The sequence below is a fragment of the Lepisosteus platostomus genome, chromosome 1, assembly GCF_059453375.1.
Source record: "Lepisosteus platostomus isolate fLepPlt1 chromosome 1, fLepPlt1.hap1, whole genome shotgun sequence".
Lineage (NCBI taxonomy): Eukaryota > Metazoa > Chordata > Actinopteri > Semionotiformes > Lepisosteidae > Lepisosteus > Lepisosteus platostomus.
The window spans coordinates 16,336,420-16,356,682 of record NC_142611.1 but is presented as its reverse complement, the minus strand read 5'-3'; the positions used below and the strand labels follow the sequence as shown (position 1 = coordinate 16,356,682).

The following is a 20,263-nucleotide window of genomic DNA, read 5'->3' as shown; positions in this document are numbered from 1 at the left end:
CACTCTTCAAAATAAAATCCAATTGAAGTCACGTCAGTCTGCTGCACATTTGTGGCAACTTGTGGATGCAGAAAAATACCAAAGCTTGTGCACAGTGGCTATGAAATTAGCTTCTCTGTCTGACTTTCTTTACTGCAAACCACATGACATTTTAAAATTAGTTTTTTAAAGCTTTATTAAAAAGCCTTCTACATATCTAATGTACCATATGACATATTTTGTATTTATTACTGCTGTTTCTTGTTTAGTTGTAATTAAAGTTTTCAGCTTTGTGGCAATTTTATTGGATGGGCAGTACATTCATAATTTCCAGGGGTATTACCATTGTCTTGAGAAACTGATGGAAAACTTTTGCTAATTGCTTATAGATAATATATCTATATATAGTTTGTTTCACCGCAATTTGTAGAATAGCATCAGGTCCTAGCTATTTGTTTATCTGACATGTTCCCAGTTTGTGTAATAGCTTTGCCTTGTCTTGGCTAATACTTTTTAATATGAACTATTTTCTTGATTCATTACTCAGCCTGTGTCATGCAAACAAAAGTTTTGTAAGGTTTTATATAATGGAGCAGCATTATTTTATGTACATCTTGAATTTCCTGTTTTTTTTTGTTTATAATTAATTGTATCTCTCTTTAGTTAGATTCTACTCTCTTTATTTTATTAAGTGCCTCTTTCTCATTATTTTTTCTTTATTGATTTATTACAGAATTTGGGGTACCGCCTCCTTAAATTTGCTTAATCTTACAACTAAATAAATGTTTGTGTGTCAAGCAGAAAATACTGTACATAAATTGTTACCATGCATTCTATTCTGGGTCCATATATTTTCCCATTTTGACCATCATAAACTGAACGCATTCCTTCACAGTGTGGTTATAACCCTAATATTTGCCTGTTGTGCAGGAAGGAAGAATATTTAAAAATTAGTTAATATAATAAACGTACCTACAGTGGGTTTGCTTTTCTTTCAGATATCTACATGAAAGATTTAAACAACTCCAAGAAGAGGTCAACTTGCTTAAAACTAATGTTATGAAGTACAAGGTAAAATGATTCTGTAAAATACTATTTTCACAGTTTCACTGCATTATTGACTTGTCTCCAGTATTTGTGTTTTTGTTTTCTGTATGCATGTCAGGATGATATGGAAATATAGGACAGAGTGGTGATCACTGTTTTTTATCCATGCTGTTCATCTAAAAATTATATCTGTGACTCTATTTTAATTTGTTTGGGGAAAACAAAGAATGTGGATAAACCAATAAGATTACACATTAAGAGGAATAATCCTTTTAGATAACCTAGAATTGCTGATCAATAGAATGTTGAGGAGAATAATAGTTAATTGGCATTTTTAAATGTACCTTTGTGTGTACTGTATGAGTGTGAGGTCCATGAAGGAATTACTGTATATCCTGTTCTGGGTCCTACTTTGTGCCTGCCCTCTAAGGATGGGTCTGAACTACAGTATATCATTAACCAGTTGATATAATTCCTTCTTTTGTCTTTATTAGAGAAATAAATTCATACAGTATAATGGAGAAACTGAAAAATGCCAAACTTACAAGTGAAGCAGAATCCTTACTTTTTTACTTACTTGCAGGTTCCTTAGGCAACATTATACAGTATTTCTCAAATGTTAATACAACTGTAACACTTGAAGTAGCTTAATACTGCTGACTGTCTGAATGAAATTCCTATTTAACGTTGCAGAGTGCACTTGAGAGAAGAAAGAATTCCAAAATGAACAGCAAATCAAATAGCAGTGCCCTCACTGGAGTTCTCTCTGCTAAACAAGGTAGGGTTTGCCACGCATAATTAAAAAGAGAGGGTGAATGTAAGACAGAGTAGTTACTACTGCTTCCTCATAGCCCTTAGGTCCTGATGTTGATTCCAATCTGAAGTTCAAGTTCGTTGTCATATGTACTTGAGCACAATGAAATGTTTACTTGTAAGTTTTCTTCACATGACAAATTATATAACAGATTACATAACATTGACATAGACAATGACATTAACAAATGACATCACAGCTCTTGGAGACAGGAACAGGGTAGCACCTATAATTTTAGCCAGCAGTTAATTAGCAACTGTGTACAAAATCCAGCCGTGGCAGTATATTGAGTTCAGTGCAGACTTCAAGTGATGGCTTTCCATATGGCATTAACATGATCTTATACCACCCATATGGCTTTTTTCCAGGAATTTTAGTTTCTTCCTTCCAGAGACATTTTGACTAGGTTAATGGGTGCCTCTTAATTGTCCCTTTGTGTATGACATGTACTGTAACAGGTGATGGACTGGTGTCCCATCCAAAGTGTTGTCCTGCCTTGTGCTCTGTACATGTAGGACAGTCTCTGAGTTCCTGGGGCCCTCACCAGGAAAAAGCAGGACTCAGATGATGCATGGCATGGCTGGTTGAAAAGTCATACAATTTTAAACCACTGTTTTAAAAAATGGCTCAGTACAAGAGCATATTAGGTGTTTTGCACATTTAATTCCTTTGTTGTTGAAACTGATTTGAAAGCATTCTCTAGTACAATGTGGATTTCCCTAACAAAAAAAAATAATGTTCTGAACAAAAGAACTCGAATGACTGCCCCAAATTGCAGCTGTGGCTGAACAACACCAGACCTGACGCTTAAGCTAGATAGAAAAAGAAAAGGCCATTATCACTTAATTACTCATTCTTTTGGAAATACCAGTACTGTATGTCATTTTGAGCACTCCCTATTGAATCCAGGAAGAATCCAGGTTGTTCTTTTGTATTAATTGCTTTCACTTTCTGAAATGGCTATATTCATTCTTGTGACTTTGTGAAATCTTTCAGTTCAGGAGTTGTTATCGGAAGACAACGGATGCAGCTTGCCAGCCACCCCACAGTCTATATCGGACCTGAAGTCACTGGCAACTGCATTGCTCGAGACTATTCATGAGAAAAACATGGTTATACAGCACCAACGTCAAACCAACAAGTATGAAAAAACTATGAATCTCTTTTTTTCCCACTTGTCACTTTTTCTGCTATCAGTTCTTTTTAGTCTTTATAAAAACTACATTGGTTTATTGTGTATTCTACTGCTTAGGTTTTAGGTCCAACACCTTATATTCAATCATGGCCTGTAGTGTGCCATTGTGCTCTCTTCCATCTTGTGTCCATGTGGAATTTGTGGTCTCAGTGAGTTCTCAGGGCTTTGCTGGAAGAGGGCAGAAACAGAAAATGATTATCCATTTGATTAACAGTTCATCAACAGAGGCACTCTTAACTTTTTTTGCGCTAACTTTGAGAGGCTATTTCACTAAAATTCTGAAAATCGGCTGTCTTCAAAAAGGTGTGTTCTCCTTTCACTGGAAAATTTTACTTATCAGATTTTACTTGATTTTTTTATTTTATTTTAATTGTAAATTCTCTTTTTTCTTCATTATATTGCAAATGCATTGTAGTATGAGTCTTATAAAATAAACCTTAACCAAAAATAATGTAAGAATAATTAAATATTCTGAAGTGGTGCTTTTGTACCACTTGGATACAATACTTGATAATTGGAAACGTTCAGGTGACATGCATGATATAAATTACAATATTCATTTAAGAAAGTAAAGGAATAAACACCCAAGAAGTTTTATTTTTCCTTGGTTTTTTATAGGATTCTGGGAAACCGCGTTGCAGAACTTGAGAAAAAGCTGAAAACATTAGAAGTGTCTGGTTTGTGGAGTCTTCCAGGTGAGCTACTGATTACAGTGCACATTTGTACTTCCTTCACTATTGTCTCAAAGTCTGTAACATAGCTTCAAACAGCTTCAGCCTGTTTTCTCAACAATAGAGCAGCAGAGAGCAGTACTCATACAAAAGAGAGACAACTCCTTTAGATTATATACTCTATAAAGCATTGCTAGAACAGTACAGCGTTGTGAATCAAAATAAGGTGTTATAATATGAATGTATGGGGGAGTGTGAGCAATCTCCTTTAATGTTTAAATGTATTGATGTTTTGTGTTTTTCTTCATGCATGGCTTAATATTTAACTTTTAATTCTGAGCGTGTGCACAATTCAGAAGACACTGTCAATATTCCCCCTCTCAGCATCAACTCAGCTGTGGTTTGAAAATGTTAGTGAAAATTTCTCAACAAACACCCAGCGCCCAGAAATACTTGCAGTCTGTGTTTACATGACCTTTTTATTAATAATACTCTATATACAGTTTATATATATATATGTATACAGTACTATCCAGATCTGTAGTATACTGTATTTTAGAGTTTTACTTTGGACTTAGCAAAAAGATATTTGGAAATGTATTTCGATAGAAGAGTTGAATTTGGTGTTATGGGAGTGCTTAAATGGCCACTACAATGTCCTAAATGAAATCTGATTGAGGTTAAATAGTACTGTCTTACAATGTTAATATGGAACAAAAGATAGTCAGAAAGACATAAGGTAGATCTCCACTTTCTAATCTTATATCCTAGATTGTTCATGACAGTTGTAAAGTATATTATTGTAGAAGCTATGGTGCCACACAGTATTAATAAAAAGTGAGGTATTCTCTTTTAATATCACCCACTTTTGCACAGTACTTTAAAAAAAATATTTAAAACGCTGTTTATTTGTGAATTTGTAGCAGAATTTGACCACTTCAGAAAACCCAAAGAAGTGTATGACCTTAACTACGAAGTAACTAAATTTCTTTTTCTCCCTGCTGCTCACCGAAGGCCTGACCTACAATGTGTCTCTGGGATTAGGGAGTATGTTTTTACTACAGTAATATTTATTACATCCATTTTATCTGCCAGTATAGCTCCCACCCTCAAGAAAGACTTAAGCTTAAAGGAACTTGCTTGTCCCTTGTGTTTTGTGTTTCTGTCTTTAATTTCTGAATGTGTTCAGTCATTTAGCATTTTGTCTGTATTTCTCTGTTTAATTTATAACACCATTAATCTAATCAGTGTGCTATTGTTTGTGTGGTAGAACTCAAGCATCTCTGAAAAGTGGTATTCATCTAAAATGATAAAAAGGGAGTTATAATTTTAGAATAAACTAAAATATTGAGGGCCATGGGAAGCAACAGGAATTTAACCTAAGTGTTTTGGATTTAGAACCCTTTATCTTCAGCATGTTTCCGTGTGAAAATATTTCCTTTCTTCTTGGCTGTAAGGATTCTTTCTTGGGCTTCATCTTTTGGCTCAATAATAACCTCATTTTCTCTGTATGCTTGTTATTATTAGTTCATTTTGCTTCAAGAAAAAATGCTTACAGAGATTTGTTTTCCTTTTCAAGATGTTCTTTGCTCTATATAGGACAAACACCTGTCCATGATGTTTTCCCTTTGGAAGTTTTGCTCTTTTAAGTATTTGTCTGAAATATTTTGGGTTATAAAAATACAGGCCAGAACATTGGGACTGGAAAGAAATATGTGAAAATATGTATATTTCCACTTTCCTTATTTGTGCGTCAGTGCCTCAAGAAAATCCCAAAATTTTATAGCTCTTTAGAAAGAAAAAAAATAAAATTTGTAATCCTTTAAAAAATCTGCAAATCTTAATGAAATAAAAAACTCAAAATCCATCTTTCTAGATATGATATTCATTTTTAAATAAGAATTTAAATAAGATCATTTTCAGAACTTCATTAAAAGCCTCCAACATTTTTAATTTTTAAAGTCATAATGCTATCTTACAAGCTACATATCATTGAAATGATAAACTGTGCCTCTGGATCAATGCCTAGCTAATGTGCCTGGGGAGACATTTTCATTATAACAACAATGGTCTTTGATGTTAATACCTCCTGTTCTCAGTAATCTTATAAAGATATGCAGTGTATGTTGTCAGTGCTTAAATCGATACCTGTAGAATTTTATTTTCTTTTTCTTTTTGGAGGCAGTAATAGCTCAGGCAGATGTTCTTGGACTATCTGTTCAAGTTGTAATTCCATATTTATAAGACACCATTGTTTTTTTTTTACCACAATATCTTTGTGCAGTCATCCAGAAAAAGTGTTGAATATCAGTTGCAAATAGAAATCATAGATCTGAACTAAGCTAATTTAGCTAAGTTAAAAATGCCTCATATATTCTTTGTACAGTGTATTAAATAAATCCTGTTTTTTGTAAACAGATTTTTCTCTGCAGGGTTTGCAGAAACGTGTCATACTATACTTGGCCACTAGAGGCTGCTGTGTCCACTTTGCTTAAGAGAAATGGGGAGAGGCTCCAGAATTTCTGTGCGGTGAAGCCTGGCCGTCATAAGCCTTCATTCTCTTTTATAAAACTGACAAGCATCCATTACGGAAAATGATTGCCCACATTACAAACACATTTATGGAATGTGCTGTTCTTAAGAAATTTGTAGACGATGTAGAAAGTGTAGTCGCCTGATGAAAGTGAAACTATAGAGTAGATTGAACTTAAGATGGACAAAGGAAAAAAAAAAGACCAGAGGATCGGAGCTCTAAATCAAGTGGAAGTATAAAAAAAACATGTGCCAACTTAACAAAACTTGATTTAAGTCCCAGTTGAGTGAGCCTTAGTGAGCTGCAGTTAAAGTTACCTACAGCAGATTTAATTGACAACAGCTTGTCAGCATTTCTCCCACTCAGCATGCACAGAAAGGACAGAACGGACTGTTTTTTGGGGGATGTTTATTTGGAGATTGTTCTTCTTGAGCTGAATGGTTGATTTAAAGAAATGAAAATGTAGACCAAATTTTGCTTCACGAACATGCAATTCCAGACATACTCATACAAAAACATGGATCTGTTAACTTTTTTTCCTCGTGGGGTTGATGTTGTTCGGTCGCAACATCTGGGCTTTGTAATGCCATTACTCTCTGAAAGAGATGTTATATTACGAAAACAAGACTGAAAGCCTAATGAAGGCAAGTAGATGTACTGAGCCTGTTTGACTTCAGGACAGATGGGGCTCAGAAAAGCCTGACTTGCTGTTATTTTAAAGTCCAGAAAAATTCAGGACCAAATAAAGTGATGACTTTAATATGCCTTTTTATTACATACTGCATGTTCATCTGGTGCATGAAACTATCCTTAAGAGTTGTGCATATCATTAGAAGAGTTGATCCAGCAGTCTTACTTTTTTTTTTGCCAAGGATCATCTCGGAGACTGTGTGTAATCTTTGGGAAATCAGAACTGCTTGTGTTGCCTGTGAGTAGCAGCACCTCCTTCCTGTAGATAAAGTTGTAGTCTGTGCCCATTTTAACTAGTTTAACAGGTACCATGCCAGATAACATGGCACTCTGATCCCAAGCTTCTCTCTCCCCGTCTTTGTGCCTGTGTGTCTCATGGAGAGCAGGCTGGGGTATGCAAAAATACAAATTCCTAATGCAAGAAATTGTATATTTGTTGTAATTGAAGTTGTAATTTATAATGAGTCCACTATAAACATTACATCTTATAAAAACCTGGGGGTATACAGTATGTAAGATCATATACTAGATATTAGCCATATACAATTTCTTGCATTAGGAATTTCTTTTTGCATGCCCCAGCTTGCTCTCCATGAGATACACAGACAGGGAGAGAGAAGCTTGGGGTCAGAGCGCAGGGTCAGCCACTTATATAATAATAATAATAATAATAATAATAATAATTGCTTACACTTATATAGCGCTTTTCTGGACACTCCATTCAAAGCACTTTACAAGTAATGGGGACTCCCCTCCACCACCACCAATGTGCAGCATCCACCTGGATGATGCGACGGCAGCCATAGTGCGCCAGAACGCTCACCACACACCATCAGTGTGTGATCAGTGGGGAGGAGAGCAGAGTAATGTAGCCAATTCATAGATGGGGATTATTAGGAGGCCATGATTGGTAAGGGCCAATTGGAAATTTGTCCAGGACACCATGGTTACACCCCTTCTCTTTTTGAGAAGCGCCCTGGGATTTTTAATGACACAAGAAAGTCAGGACCTTGGTTTTACATCTCATCCGAAGGACGGCGCCTGTTTACAGTATAGTGTCCCCGTCACTATACTGGGGCATTAGGACCCACATGGACCGCAGGGTGAGCGCCCCCTGCTGGTCCCACTAACACCTCTTCCAGCAGCAACCTTAGTTTTTCCTAGGAGGTCTCCCATCCAGGTACTGACCAGGCTCACACCTGCTTAGCTTCAGTGGGTTCCAGTTGTGAGTTGCAGGGTGATATGGCTATATGGCGCCCCTGGAGCAGTTGGGGTTGAGGGCCTTGCTCAGGGGTCCAACAGAGTAGGATTCCTCTGCCGGCCATGGGATTTCAACCGGCAACCTTCCAGCCACAGGTGCAGATCCTTAGCCACAGTGCCACCACTCCGCCCCCACTTTGTACATATTGATGATATGTGCCTTCCAAAACAGAATGTTGACTTTATGTATAATAAAGTACAGCAGCAAATTAAGTTTCTTCACAGGTTGAGATTTTAGTATTAGCAGTGAGATTCTGTCCGTTTTTTCAGCTCTGTGATACAAAGTGAGATGCAGTGTGGAATAACGATTTCTGTGTATCAAAAGGATAAGATATCCAGACTTGTGAGGATGTTTTAAAATTGTGAGGCAGGTACAGGAGCAGATTTTTCAAGCAGTTCTTCAAACTGCTTATATTAAAAGTATGTTGAGACTAAGTTAGTATGTCATCAGATACCTCTCACATTTTGCATAATGAATGCAATTCAGGCCTTTCAACAGACTTTTAGAAATACTTCAATGTACAGTAGACTTAACACAATGAGGAATTATTTTTCCCCATAATGAGCCAAACGTCTCAATCAATAAGTAAGTCAACAAAAATGAGTAATGGTTAGTGGGCTCGTGTTATCAGTGGATTATGCACAAAATGTCATGTGTAATTTTATGGACTTAGTGTACTTGTTTACTGCTGTAGGTCTGTGGATTCCTGTAGGAGAGGTGTGAAATGAATCTGTATGGGTAGTTGTTTGTCATGTAATGTTTACTTGTACTGTTTGTATGTTTAGTACGTTTCTTTGTGTGTAAAACTGAGGTGATTTCAAGGCAAATTTCTGAGAAATCAAACAAAGTATTATCCTGTGGTGATTGCTCTCTACCAGACAGGTTAAATGGGCCAGATGACCTTCTCTTGTTTGTAACCTTTCTTATGTTCTTAAGTTGAACACTGTAACTGTAGTCTCTGATACTGTCTGTTTGCTGGTAAATCTTGTTCATTTAAATTTTCTTTACTCCATGCACACTGATAATCTGATACTTTGAGTCCCTTCCTTGAGTTAACCTTATGTCACTGCAATGATAATACAGTTTGTCTCTTGGCAAGCTTTATTCCTTCACATGCATGCAAACAAATTGTATTACTGGATGTGCAATTTTTATATGAATGTTAGAAGAGGTCTTTAACCATCTAATATGGATTTGCCAATGTATTAGTTTCAAACTCTATGTGAGGACACGTGTTTAAAATGGAAAATCACCAATTTTCTTTGTTGTAAAATCTGTCAAGAAAATACTTAAATCATCTGATGGGCATGTATTTAAAACATTCCTGTAGAGAAGATGCATAGTGAGATATTATATAGTATAAATCGTAATGTTGTAGTTGTGACCCTTATTTTGTATTGATTTTTGGGGGGATTTTATTTCTACTGACAAAAAAAGATGGATGCTATCATTGTTCACTAATGATCATTAAGTCCCTTCTGAGTCATCAGTATTGGTCAGCAGTGATTTTATTGCATAATCAGAGATCAGCAGAGCACACAACATTTCAGATTTTGCTTTCAAGAAAGCTGAGGCTTGTCTAATGCTTAGTTCAATTTTAACAAGCCCTCCTGTGAGTTGAATACCTAATAGCATATTTCATAAAGAAACGCCCACACAATCAGACTTATCGAACGTGCATAAAAAGTCTGGAACCAATATCTCTAGCTTCATAGTGAATGCAACTGAAAATGATTCATCGCACATTTATGATATGTACATTTCCCTGTCTAACAGTATGTGGGCGAATAATATCACCAAATATTTTCAAATGACCTTATAAAGAAGAGCAGTGGACATCACCTGTAGCTAGTTAGGAAATATATGGCAAATAGCAATACAGGAACATTTTTTTCTATCCTGTTTTGGCAAAAGTAGAAAGGAAGCACAAAATATTTAATACACTTCCTTATGTTTTTACAAACATAATTATTACATAATTACAAATGTAATTACAAACAGTAATTATAGTTCAAAAGGGATTTGACTCACTTAAAAATAATCAAATTCCAGGAAGCTTTGAAGTCCTACAGTACACACCACACGGTTAAAAAATAACTTTATTTTTTTACATTTCTTTCACATTTAGACAAAACTATTTGGATTTACTTGCAGTATGTGTTGTACAGCCTTTGCTTCCTCTGAAGCAAGCGATACTTTTTTGTACTTTGAAACCAGTTCCTGGAAACCTGTATACAGTATGTTGCTGATTTTGGTTGAAGATTTCTTCAACACTTACAGCTTATAGGTTGGTTTCTGCTTTACAATAGCAGCTTTCAAGTCACCAAGTCACTCTACCGCATCACAGTGGAATTCAAGTCTCTGGGAGTTCAGATGGGAAATACATCAATGTAATCTCCTTTTTGTACAGAAATTCTTTTGTGGACTACATAGTATGCTTAGGGGCGTTATCCTACTGGAATACAAATATCTGTCCACTAAGTTTTCTAGCACTGGGCAGCATGTGAGACTGTGAATAATTTATATTTTTACCATTTGTCGATCCTTCTACAATACAGAGATTACCAGAGCCTGAGAAAACCACTCTAATGCCATCACAAAATGTGCACCATGCTTAATTCTGGTCATGAGGAACTCTTCTTTACAATCTCTTTTTCTGAAGAATATGGCTACTTTCTAAGTAAGAAAAATCAATTTTGTCAGACTAAAAAAAAAATGATTGAAGAAACTTCACTGAACATCAAAAGAAGCTTATAACTACTACAAACTCAATAATGTCAAAGGTTAGTAGTATGTGTGGGCACTGTTAAAGCAATATAAACTGTATATCTGTGAGTTATGATTTGATTAAATATTGCAAACACTTTCTAGTGAGATTCTGGTCTGTTCTCCAAGAAAGCCATTGTTACATAGTATGAGCTCATGCATGGTCCTTGTAGAACGTGTGCATCTCGGGATAACCCTATAGGATGGGTAGCAAGTGAGGTCCCTGCATTTGACCAATTTAGTGTCATGCAGTCAATTTGCCATTAATCAAAAGTGAAGGTTTGTGGTGAATAAATTCAACTGTCCAGACCATCACACTTGTACCTCCCATTGATTGGTGCCCAATCAACATTCTTACTAATACTTGACATGATTTAGCACTTACCGTATGAAGCAGTCAAAGACACTTCAGTGAGTCATGGTCAGTCATGAATGATCAATAAATAAAAATAACACCAAACTCAGTTTCCAAAAACTATATTCTTGTGATTTTCTTAGACCATACTAAGATAAGTAAGAGTGATGCATTTCTTTTGCTAATCAATATTTTAAATAGAAAGCTCCAATCTGTTTTTACATGTGGTTTTTGTCCATGGGCACTCATCTTGTGCAGGTGTTTGTTTTTTCTTATGAATCTACTGACCACATTCTTTCAGTTTTTGTTTAAATATTTGCAGTATCACAAGGATACTGCTGGGATACCCCAACAAGTCACATTTTGTAGAAACCGTACTTGGTCTTCTACATCTGGAGCTAGCTGAAGTTGTTCTTCTCCATTTTTTGTCAGTATTATCCCACACAGTGCTTTAGGTAAACCAGGTCTTTCAGCTAATTTTCTGCTTTTTTCTCCTTCATTTAGTTGCATCACTGAAGCTTTGTAACTGTTCTTGTACTCTTTAGCTCTTTTCATGGGCTTTTACTTTCTATAATCCCCTACTTGTATAATGGTTTCCTATTAACACTCAGCAGAGTTCATAGAGGTAGTTTTGCATGATCTTCTCCAGCAGGAAACTTCTGGAGAAAAACTACAAGAAAAAAATAAGCACAGTAAATTAAAGAATCAATATTAAGTATGCTTGAATAATTACATTTATCCTTTATATTGCCAATAGTGGTGTATAAAAAAAAGTAGATGCATACATATTTTAAGGGCTGAGTGTAATGTATTTATACCCTCATGGTTTGGGTTTTTCTGTCTAGATAATAATACTTATGGCTATTTGCTGTGCTTTGCAGTCGTTGCTTTCAACTCACATATGCTTCCTCGGTTTTAGACATTTGTTTGTTTTCCAGATGTTAAGTTCTCAGCGTGTAATATGCATATTTTATTTAATGTTCCGCTGAATGTAATGGCAACACATTTTGATGTTTTTTGCAACTATATCATGCTTGCATTATATAGGTAACAATCCCCTGTGTGTAACATATGGCATCAGTCCTTGATGTTTGCATGCAGCACTAATGAAGATGGATGACAAACAAAATCTGCTGCTACTTCCTCCGAATTCGATATTGCTCATGTATGACGTGTTGTGCCTCAGTGCTTAGGTATGCATGTTTTGAAACCTCTCTTCCGCAAATCCCAGACTTACCTTTTGGTGTGTGCTGACATTAATTTTGTGAGGATGAAATGGGATGTTCATTTTTGGTGATGTAATTTGATGCCGTAACATTTTACCTTTTTTTCTGAACCTTTGGCATCTAGGAGGAAGGGATACCATTTCACTAAATGACCGAGCCCTGAGTGGGATCCAGAGGCCCCGATCCCCTCTGTTAGAACTAATGGAACAGCAGCCACAGCTGAAGACACAGCCACCTAAAGGTGAATGTGTAATTGTGTGTAACGTGCTTCAGTGTTCATTAAGGATGCCCTCTGTAAGCGACATGAAAGGATGTAATTAGCAGTGCATGCTCTCTCAAAATTTTCCCTTTAAAGCAATATTGGTACTGATGGATAAGTAGCCATTTCTTTTGAAATGCCATGGCATTTGAAAATGTTAGCAAATTCCGCCTGCTGACATTCAAAACCTGGGGCGTGTTTTGATAGCAGCCTATAAATACGGACCTTTTACATGCTAAATTGTAACAAAACATTTTTGCAAGGAAAGTCTTACATGCCGAATGGAGCATATAACATTTTAACTGAATGTTCACAAACATGGGTCAGTAACTTCCAAGATTAGAAAAGAGATTTTGGAGAAATAGCATAACTAATTTATGCCCATTTAACTTGTATAACGTAGTTTCTTTTTTTTCCTTGTATCTTTTCACTGGGCCATAAACGTATTATTGCAGTCTCTTAAAAGTCATGAATTTGAAATCAGTATTCCTAATGTTTTCATATTTGAATCGCTCACTCATACTTTATTTTATATGGGCCTTTTTGAGGAATATATTCCATTCGCAGAACACTAAACATTAAACATTAATGTAATAATAATAATCTTCTTTTTATATAGCACCTTTGATGCTATGGTTCATTATATTTCATGCTATGATGCTTTAAAATAGTATAAGTTAAATACAAAACCAAAAGAGATGTATACATAAATTACTATAGAAAATTAAAGACATTTAAAAGACAGTATATAAACGTCTGAAGACTTTTGAAAGTGCTGACTGATATTCGTCATCTGATATGGGTTGGAATATCATTCCAAAGCCAGGTATTTTGGTTTTGAAACCTAAAGACAGAGTCCAGAGGGCATAAATGACTTCCATACAGTACTGTATGTACATGAACTGTATAGGGAGTTAACAGTTCACTTGTGTAGTCAGGAGCCAAACTATTCAATCCTTAAAGGTGAGTCGCAGTATTCTGAATTGTATTTGGATTTTCCAATGCAAGGAAGCTAAAACTGGGATATATACTCATGCATTTTCTTTTTAGTTAAGATCTAAGCTGCTGAACATGATGTTTCTTGTTAGGAACATGTTGCTGTTGCCAAACAAGCAGTGCATTACCAAGATCAAGCCCGGAAAAGACAAATATGTGCATTAGATTTTCTGCTTCAGATTTGGAGAGATAAGAAAGGATACAATATTACAAAGATGGAAAGATGAGATCTTTACAACATCGTAAACATGAGCTTCAAATGCAACACATGGATCAGTGATGACACCAAGATTCCTGACCTGAGTGCTTGGACTGATTCCAACACAGGTGTGGGATTGATAAGGAAAGCGTAATTTCAGTCCTTAAAAAAATGTTTGCACTTTTTAACATTGAGCATTTTCTAACATTTCTAATCCCAAGGCAGACTGTGCTTGATTAGTGTCAGGGTTGGTTCTTTCTGTCTGTGCTGTATTAGCATAAAACTAAATTATGTTGCCATACCTACAGAGTATCCAGTGGTAACATACTATATTCGTACTAAAAAGAATGGTACCAAGAGCCCTGAGGTATATTTGATGTGAAAAAAATACAGTTAAAAAACTTCAGATGCAAAAAAAATATATTAAAAAAGATATCAAGCAAAGTTATAAAAAACTGCATGATCTGTTTGCTAACCAAAATAAAAGCAATAGCAAAGATAATGCACATTGTTGTAAATTACCTCTTCACTTTTCCCAAATGTAACATCGCTCCACTTTCCATTCCAGAGCATTGTTCCAACCAGCATTTATTCTGTGTATTTTAATAGTTCTTTTCCTTTGTCTATTAGTAGTTTATAAAGTATATTTTTATTGTTTCAACACTAAGTCTTCCTTTTTGCGCAGGTCAGTCAAAACATGAATATTTTGGGTCCCCAGAGCAACACTGGAGACCAGCTCAATGCATGTGGGTTTGCAAGACATTGAACATGTTCACCCATAGAAGATGTTTGAACGGGGAGCTACGTCAACGTCAGTTCTATACTGAAAAACATATAGGAGAGACACAGCATTTCAGCTGTGTCACACCTGAAGAAGGCTCAACAGCAAAACATTGCATTTCTCCTTTCGGTGGAAATCTACCATGAAACTATCTACCACTGTCTTACAATGTTAGCTCAGTCAGATTTACCTGTAGTATTTAGGATTGGGATTTATTGCAGCAGGAATTTAATTCATCTATAAACCATTCATCATTAATCTTTTTCTCCTGTCCCATTAGACAACAGGATAAGAAACGGAGAAATTCCATCAAGGAACCAACAAACAGCTGATGGCGGCCCACAGACCCTCTTGAGCCCACAGGCAGGTCCAGAGGGCAACAGTAAGGGCGGTATTTGTACAGACGCTTTGGTCCCCAGTGAAAGGATGCTAGCTTTGCCTCCGTCGCCAACAACAGATGAAATAGATAGACGTGGAGCTGAGATAGTGAAGATGACTGAGGAGCTGGCTGCTGCAGTGCTAGAGTGCACGGAAATGGAAAACCCCATAGAAGAGCGGTCGGCAGTGGCAGCCGGAGTCCAGCTCGCCACAGTTTCAGAACCACTGCACGGTCCCTCAGACCTCACGCGTCCCAGAACTGGCATCACGGCGGAAGAGAACCTCCTAGAAGACCACCTTTCCCAAGCAGCAAACGCAGATGTTTCCAGCAGTGCAGAGGCCCGCATCGAAACACTAGCAATGAGTTCTGAAGCAAACCACTCCTTACTGACAAAGGAATCAAGTCTTGATAGTACGACAGAGATTAGTGAAGACTATTTTGGTGAGAGTCTTGCATAGATCCTTTTCACTTTCCTTGCGATTAAGATGCATATCTTTTCTTGGGGTGGAAAAAAACCCAACTTATGCAACGTTGCACCCATATAGTGAAACTTGCCTTACTTTTAATGTGTTTGATTTGAGTTTTCCTTAGGCCGATTTGCTTGGTAGGAAGCACATTTAGTTCTGTTTTCACCCTCTCAGCATTAAGAATGCTCTGATTGAAGTTCTGTTAGGAAGCGACTGAGCACTTACAGTAGATGCGTTTTCTTTTTCTTTTCTCACTTATTTGAAGGGATGCTGACCACTTTATCCTGTAAACAGAAACACCTGAGAGAAACGTGAGAAATCCAAGTGTTCAGTAAACTGTTCCACTGTTAAACAATCACATAGTTTGGCCCTGCCCCCACAGGGTATCCCTTCTTCCCAACATGTTTTTTTGTTTCTTCAGTACATAAAAATTTAATTCTTTATTACTTGCCAAAAGCGAGTCATATGTGCTTTTTGTAAAAGTGGGAAGTTGTGGTCAGTCATCCTTTTGAAAACAGTTTGTTATTTGGGTTAAAATGGCACTGCTGTGATCTGTGTGGCTAATGCAAGCTGTTGTGCCAAGAATGTTCAGGAATAAAAATAAATAGTGTTAAGTATTAACGCAATCCAGGAAGTAAAAACACTACAATTAAACAAGTTGACTGTGGCAGCTGCACCTGTACATTTTTCCGATTGTAGCGCTTACAGTAGGTGGCTTCCTAAATATCTGAGATGTCAACACCACACTGTGTGTTGAAATTGTGTGAAATGTTTCGCTGGCTTCACAGAAATCTAGGATATCCAGTACATCAAAGATGTTTCACAGTAAACCTTACTATTTGTGTAGTTGTACTAACCCTTGTACTTTGCACAAGGGCTATTTGCTTGATGTGATTTCCTGAAGATTTTGGCAAAGGTCCTTCCTATTATTCACAGTGAGGTGTGTAGTGCTGACCAGAGCACATTTAATAATTACAAAATGACTGCAGAAATTGACGCTACTGAAAGATTTATTTTGATGATGTGAATTATGTTACATTTATTGTGTGTCGTGCCATCAAAAAAAAACAAGATATACAGTTTGTATTGAAGCAGTGATTCTCTTGAAAAATATCCACAACTGGTTAGGTTACTGGCTCTTTTTCGTAAAATTACCATCATGTAGTAATTTATATTTAAATGTATAAATATTTTTATATGCAAAACATCAACTTTTGTTTTTATGCTATACATTTATGGCTTCATAATACTAGAGAGCTGATACTACTTATTGGCGTGCTTCTCAAATAATATGAATGCTTATAGAATGGGTGATGTTCTGGTGAACACAATTAATAAGTGTCTAAGAAATAAGAAAAAGATACTCTCTTGCAAATGTTTTCAGACCTTTCCACAAATGGGACACATGGGAACTTTCTCCATGGGATATGATGTGCAATGTGATGCACACAACTTTTTTTTTAGTAATATTTTATTCAATTCCCAAATGCTCAAACAGAAGCCTTCAAGATACTCTAATTGTAAAATAACCTACAGTAAATGTCAACACAAACTGAAGAGAATAAATTTAAAATATCTTGATTGTATTCAGACCCATGAACGCAATATCATTACCTTTGTAAGCTGGGATGATACAGTTTTTGACCATGCTTCCAAGCAGATTTGCTGAAACTCTCTGAAGTTGCTTAGGGACAACAGTTTTCAAGTCTTTCCACAGATTCTGGATAGGGTTCAAGTTAGGACTTTGACCAGGGTAAATTTGGCCTGCTTGAATAATTGTCCTGTTGAAAGGTAATTTGTTGCCCCAGTTTTAAGTCTGTAGCAGATTGGAGTAGGTTTTCCTGTAGTAATCTGCCTATACTTTGCTACACTTTTTTCAAGATGTCTAGTCCATGCTGAGAAGTATCACCATACCACGATACTGGCACTTATAATCTTGACTGTGTGCATGGTTTAAATAGGATATGTGCTGTATTGGGTCTGTGCAAACTTAACACTATGCATTTAGACAAGAATTTTCTGATTTGGTATCCTCTGAGCACAATACGTTTTGCCACATTTTTTCAGGATCATTCAGGTGTATGGCATGGATTACCCACTCTTTAATGCAGGACAGCTTTGAGGAGAAACCAGAATACTGTTGACTGATGCTCATTTTCTCCCATCTCAAGCATTAGATTCAGCATTTCTTTCAAATTTGGCCTCACAGTGTCATCCTTCACCAGTTTTCTTCTTGCCCAACTGCAAAGGGGTGAGTTTCCTGAAAGCATTGTAACGCTAAGAACATCGTAAACTCGATCTTAAGATCTATCGTTAATTTACGAGTGTTTCCCCAAATCCATTGTAACTAAAGTAGCACGTTAAATCCTTCATGATCTACATGCTCCCCGACCCACTTGTTAATCGCTAAGTGCTTCTTAAAGTGGCTACCTCTTGCGCCAACCTTAGCGACAGAGATCCCCAGACAGAAATTTGGAATACTAAAATAAATACTTGACTAGATTATATCAGAATTGTCATGCTGAAATGCAGTAGTGCATTATTTAAGTTAAATCACTGGGTTGTAGCGGTGGCTTGTATCATTGGCCTGTACAGGCTACAATAGCAGAGGGTTATTGACTTTTGTGATTTATAGGCCTAATATTTATTTATATTTAAATTTCAAATACTGTTTTATGTTCTGTCGTGATTGTTGACGGTAATGCTTCTACCTATTTGCTTTTAAATGTGATTGTAGGTCCTGTATGTGTTGAGAGTCCATCCTAAGTCTGTGGCACGTGACACATGTCAGGCTTAGTAGTTCATTTTCCCAGATGTTAATTAGACCAATTAAAATGTAGTTCCAATAAACCCAATAACTACATAAAACAGCAGTATATTCTGATGAAACACTGTGAATCTTAACAGTGGCAGCGCGTCAAAGAATTCTTGCCTTAAATCAAAGACGCGGTCCAGGATGCGTACATCGACTGCGGAGTCAAGCTGTGCGAATTAATTGTGCGGTTTGGACAAACGTCAATCCACCTGATCATCCCAATGAGGAGGCAATAATTGAAAGATACAGGTTGCCAAGAGCAGAAATAATGGAACTTCTCAATCTAGTGGAGGAAGACCTTTCCAGACACACCCGACGAAACCACGCTTTAACCCCTGTGGTGCAGCTCCCATAGCGCTGCGATACTATACTACTGGAGGATTCCAGTAGACTGTTGGAGATGCACAAGGCATGCACAAGGACTCGGCAAGGCATCTGTGTGTGTGCATTAAGTCACCAGACTGCTTCTACGCCATGCAAACACCTGGATAACATTTCCGTGCACCCCTGAAGCGCTGTGTGAAACTAACATCGGGTTCCACACAATCGGCAATATCCCGCACGTTGTAGGAGCAGTGGATGGTACGCTGATACCCATTCATACTCCCAGTCTCTTGGAGCCTAGTTACACCGGCTGTAAAGGGTTCTCTGCATTGAATGTACAGGTGATTTGCAATCACCAACGACTTTTTACGGATATTGTGGCAAAGTGGCCTTGGAGTACCCACGATGCCTTCATCTGGGCCAATTCGGCAGTGTGTCAGAAGGCAAGAAACGACGAGTTTGGTGGTGGATGGCTACTGGTTGATAGTGGGTATCCCCTTCATGCATCCCTGTTGACACCTGTTACTAGCCCCCAGACGGCAGCCGAAGAACAATACATCGCAGCACATCGGCGAACACGCAGCGAGGTGGAACGCAATATATGTTTATGGAAAATGCGCTTCCGCTGTCTTCACAAGTCGTTGGGTGGCATCAGATTTTCACCTCAGTGGTTCTGCGCTGTGATAGTTGTGTGTGCAGTGATGCACAACATTGCTGTTAGAGCACGCGTACCCCTGCCTAATGATGACGAGGAAGATGTTGACGAGGAAGAAGTGATGGAGTTTGGAAATGTCCAAATCCCTGAACTTAAAGCACAGGGTGTATACGAGACTGCTGTGGAGGCTAGGCAGGCCATCATCACTACCGTTCTCACATAATTTTTTTTTTCTTGGTTCAAATATTCTGTAATTGTAATTGAGTTATTCCCTGTATATTTGAGAAATAAACACACTTTGCATAGTCTGAAGGAGTGTGGAGATTCTTAATACATCATTTAATTTATTTAACATAATAAAAATTGAATATTTATACATACAGTATATAAACAAGTTACAAATTGCCTCCAGGCTGTGTCTGAGTGCCTGAAAAGAAAGTAAAGTAATGAATATATACATTAGGTTGCAAATAGAAAACTACAGTAGAAGAGTATAGTCCAGACATGTTCACAGTAACTCACCTTGTTCAGAAGGCAGTATTATCGGCACCGATATAGAGGGCCGGTCATACTGTGCCTCAGACACAGCTAGCTGTCTCACCATCACATCGAGTTTTCTCTTCTTGAGTTCCAGTAGCTCTGTGTGGTGCCTTTTTCGCTGCTCCAGAACCTTATGTTTGAGTTTGAGCTTTTCTCTCTGTAGTTGCAGACTCTCCCGTTCAAGAGCTATTAGTTCTTGACTACAGGCACAGGCATTCACCTGTGCCTGTGGTTCAGGTGGTGGCCGTCGACTGGGGCACGTCTGAGACGATTCCACCCGTGGGCCTTCACTGGATCAGGGGTTTGGATGC

The 20,263-nt window shown here is 37.3% G+C and overlaps 1 protein-coding gene across 2 annotated transcripts in view; it reads left to right on the top strand.

Annotated features, from left to right (window-relative positions):
* The window catches only part of ccdc149a (coiled-coil domain containing 149a), a 35,607-nt gene extending 15,887 nt beyond the window's left edge, over positions 1-19,720 (top strand). The window contains exons 7-13 of one of the 2 annotated variants that reach the window (XM_088625709.1): positions 978-1,050; positions 1,720-1,804; positions 2,837-2,981; positions 3,654-3,730; positions 4,721-4,753; positions 12,662-12,778; positions 15,053-19,720. In XM_088625709.1, coding sequence (XP_088481835.1) covers positions 978-1,050; positions 1,720-1,804; positions 2,837-2,981; positions 3,654-3,730; positions 4,721-4,753; positions 12,662-12,778; positions 15,053-15,609 — 1,087 coding nt within the window. In that variant the 3' untranslated portion in view covers positions 15,610-19,720. The remainder of the gene's footprint in view (positions 1-977; positions 1,051-1,719; positions 1,805-2,836; positions 2,982-3,653; positions 3,731-4,720; positions 4,754-12,661; positions 12,779-15,052) is intronic. The other variant, XM_088625719.1, reaches the window with a different exon arrangement.
* The last annotated feature ends 543 nt before the right edge of the window (positions 19,721-20,263 follow it).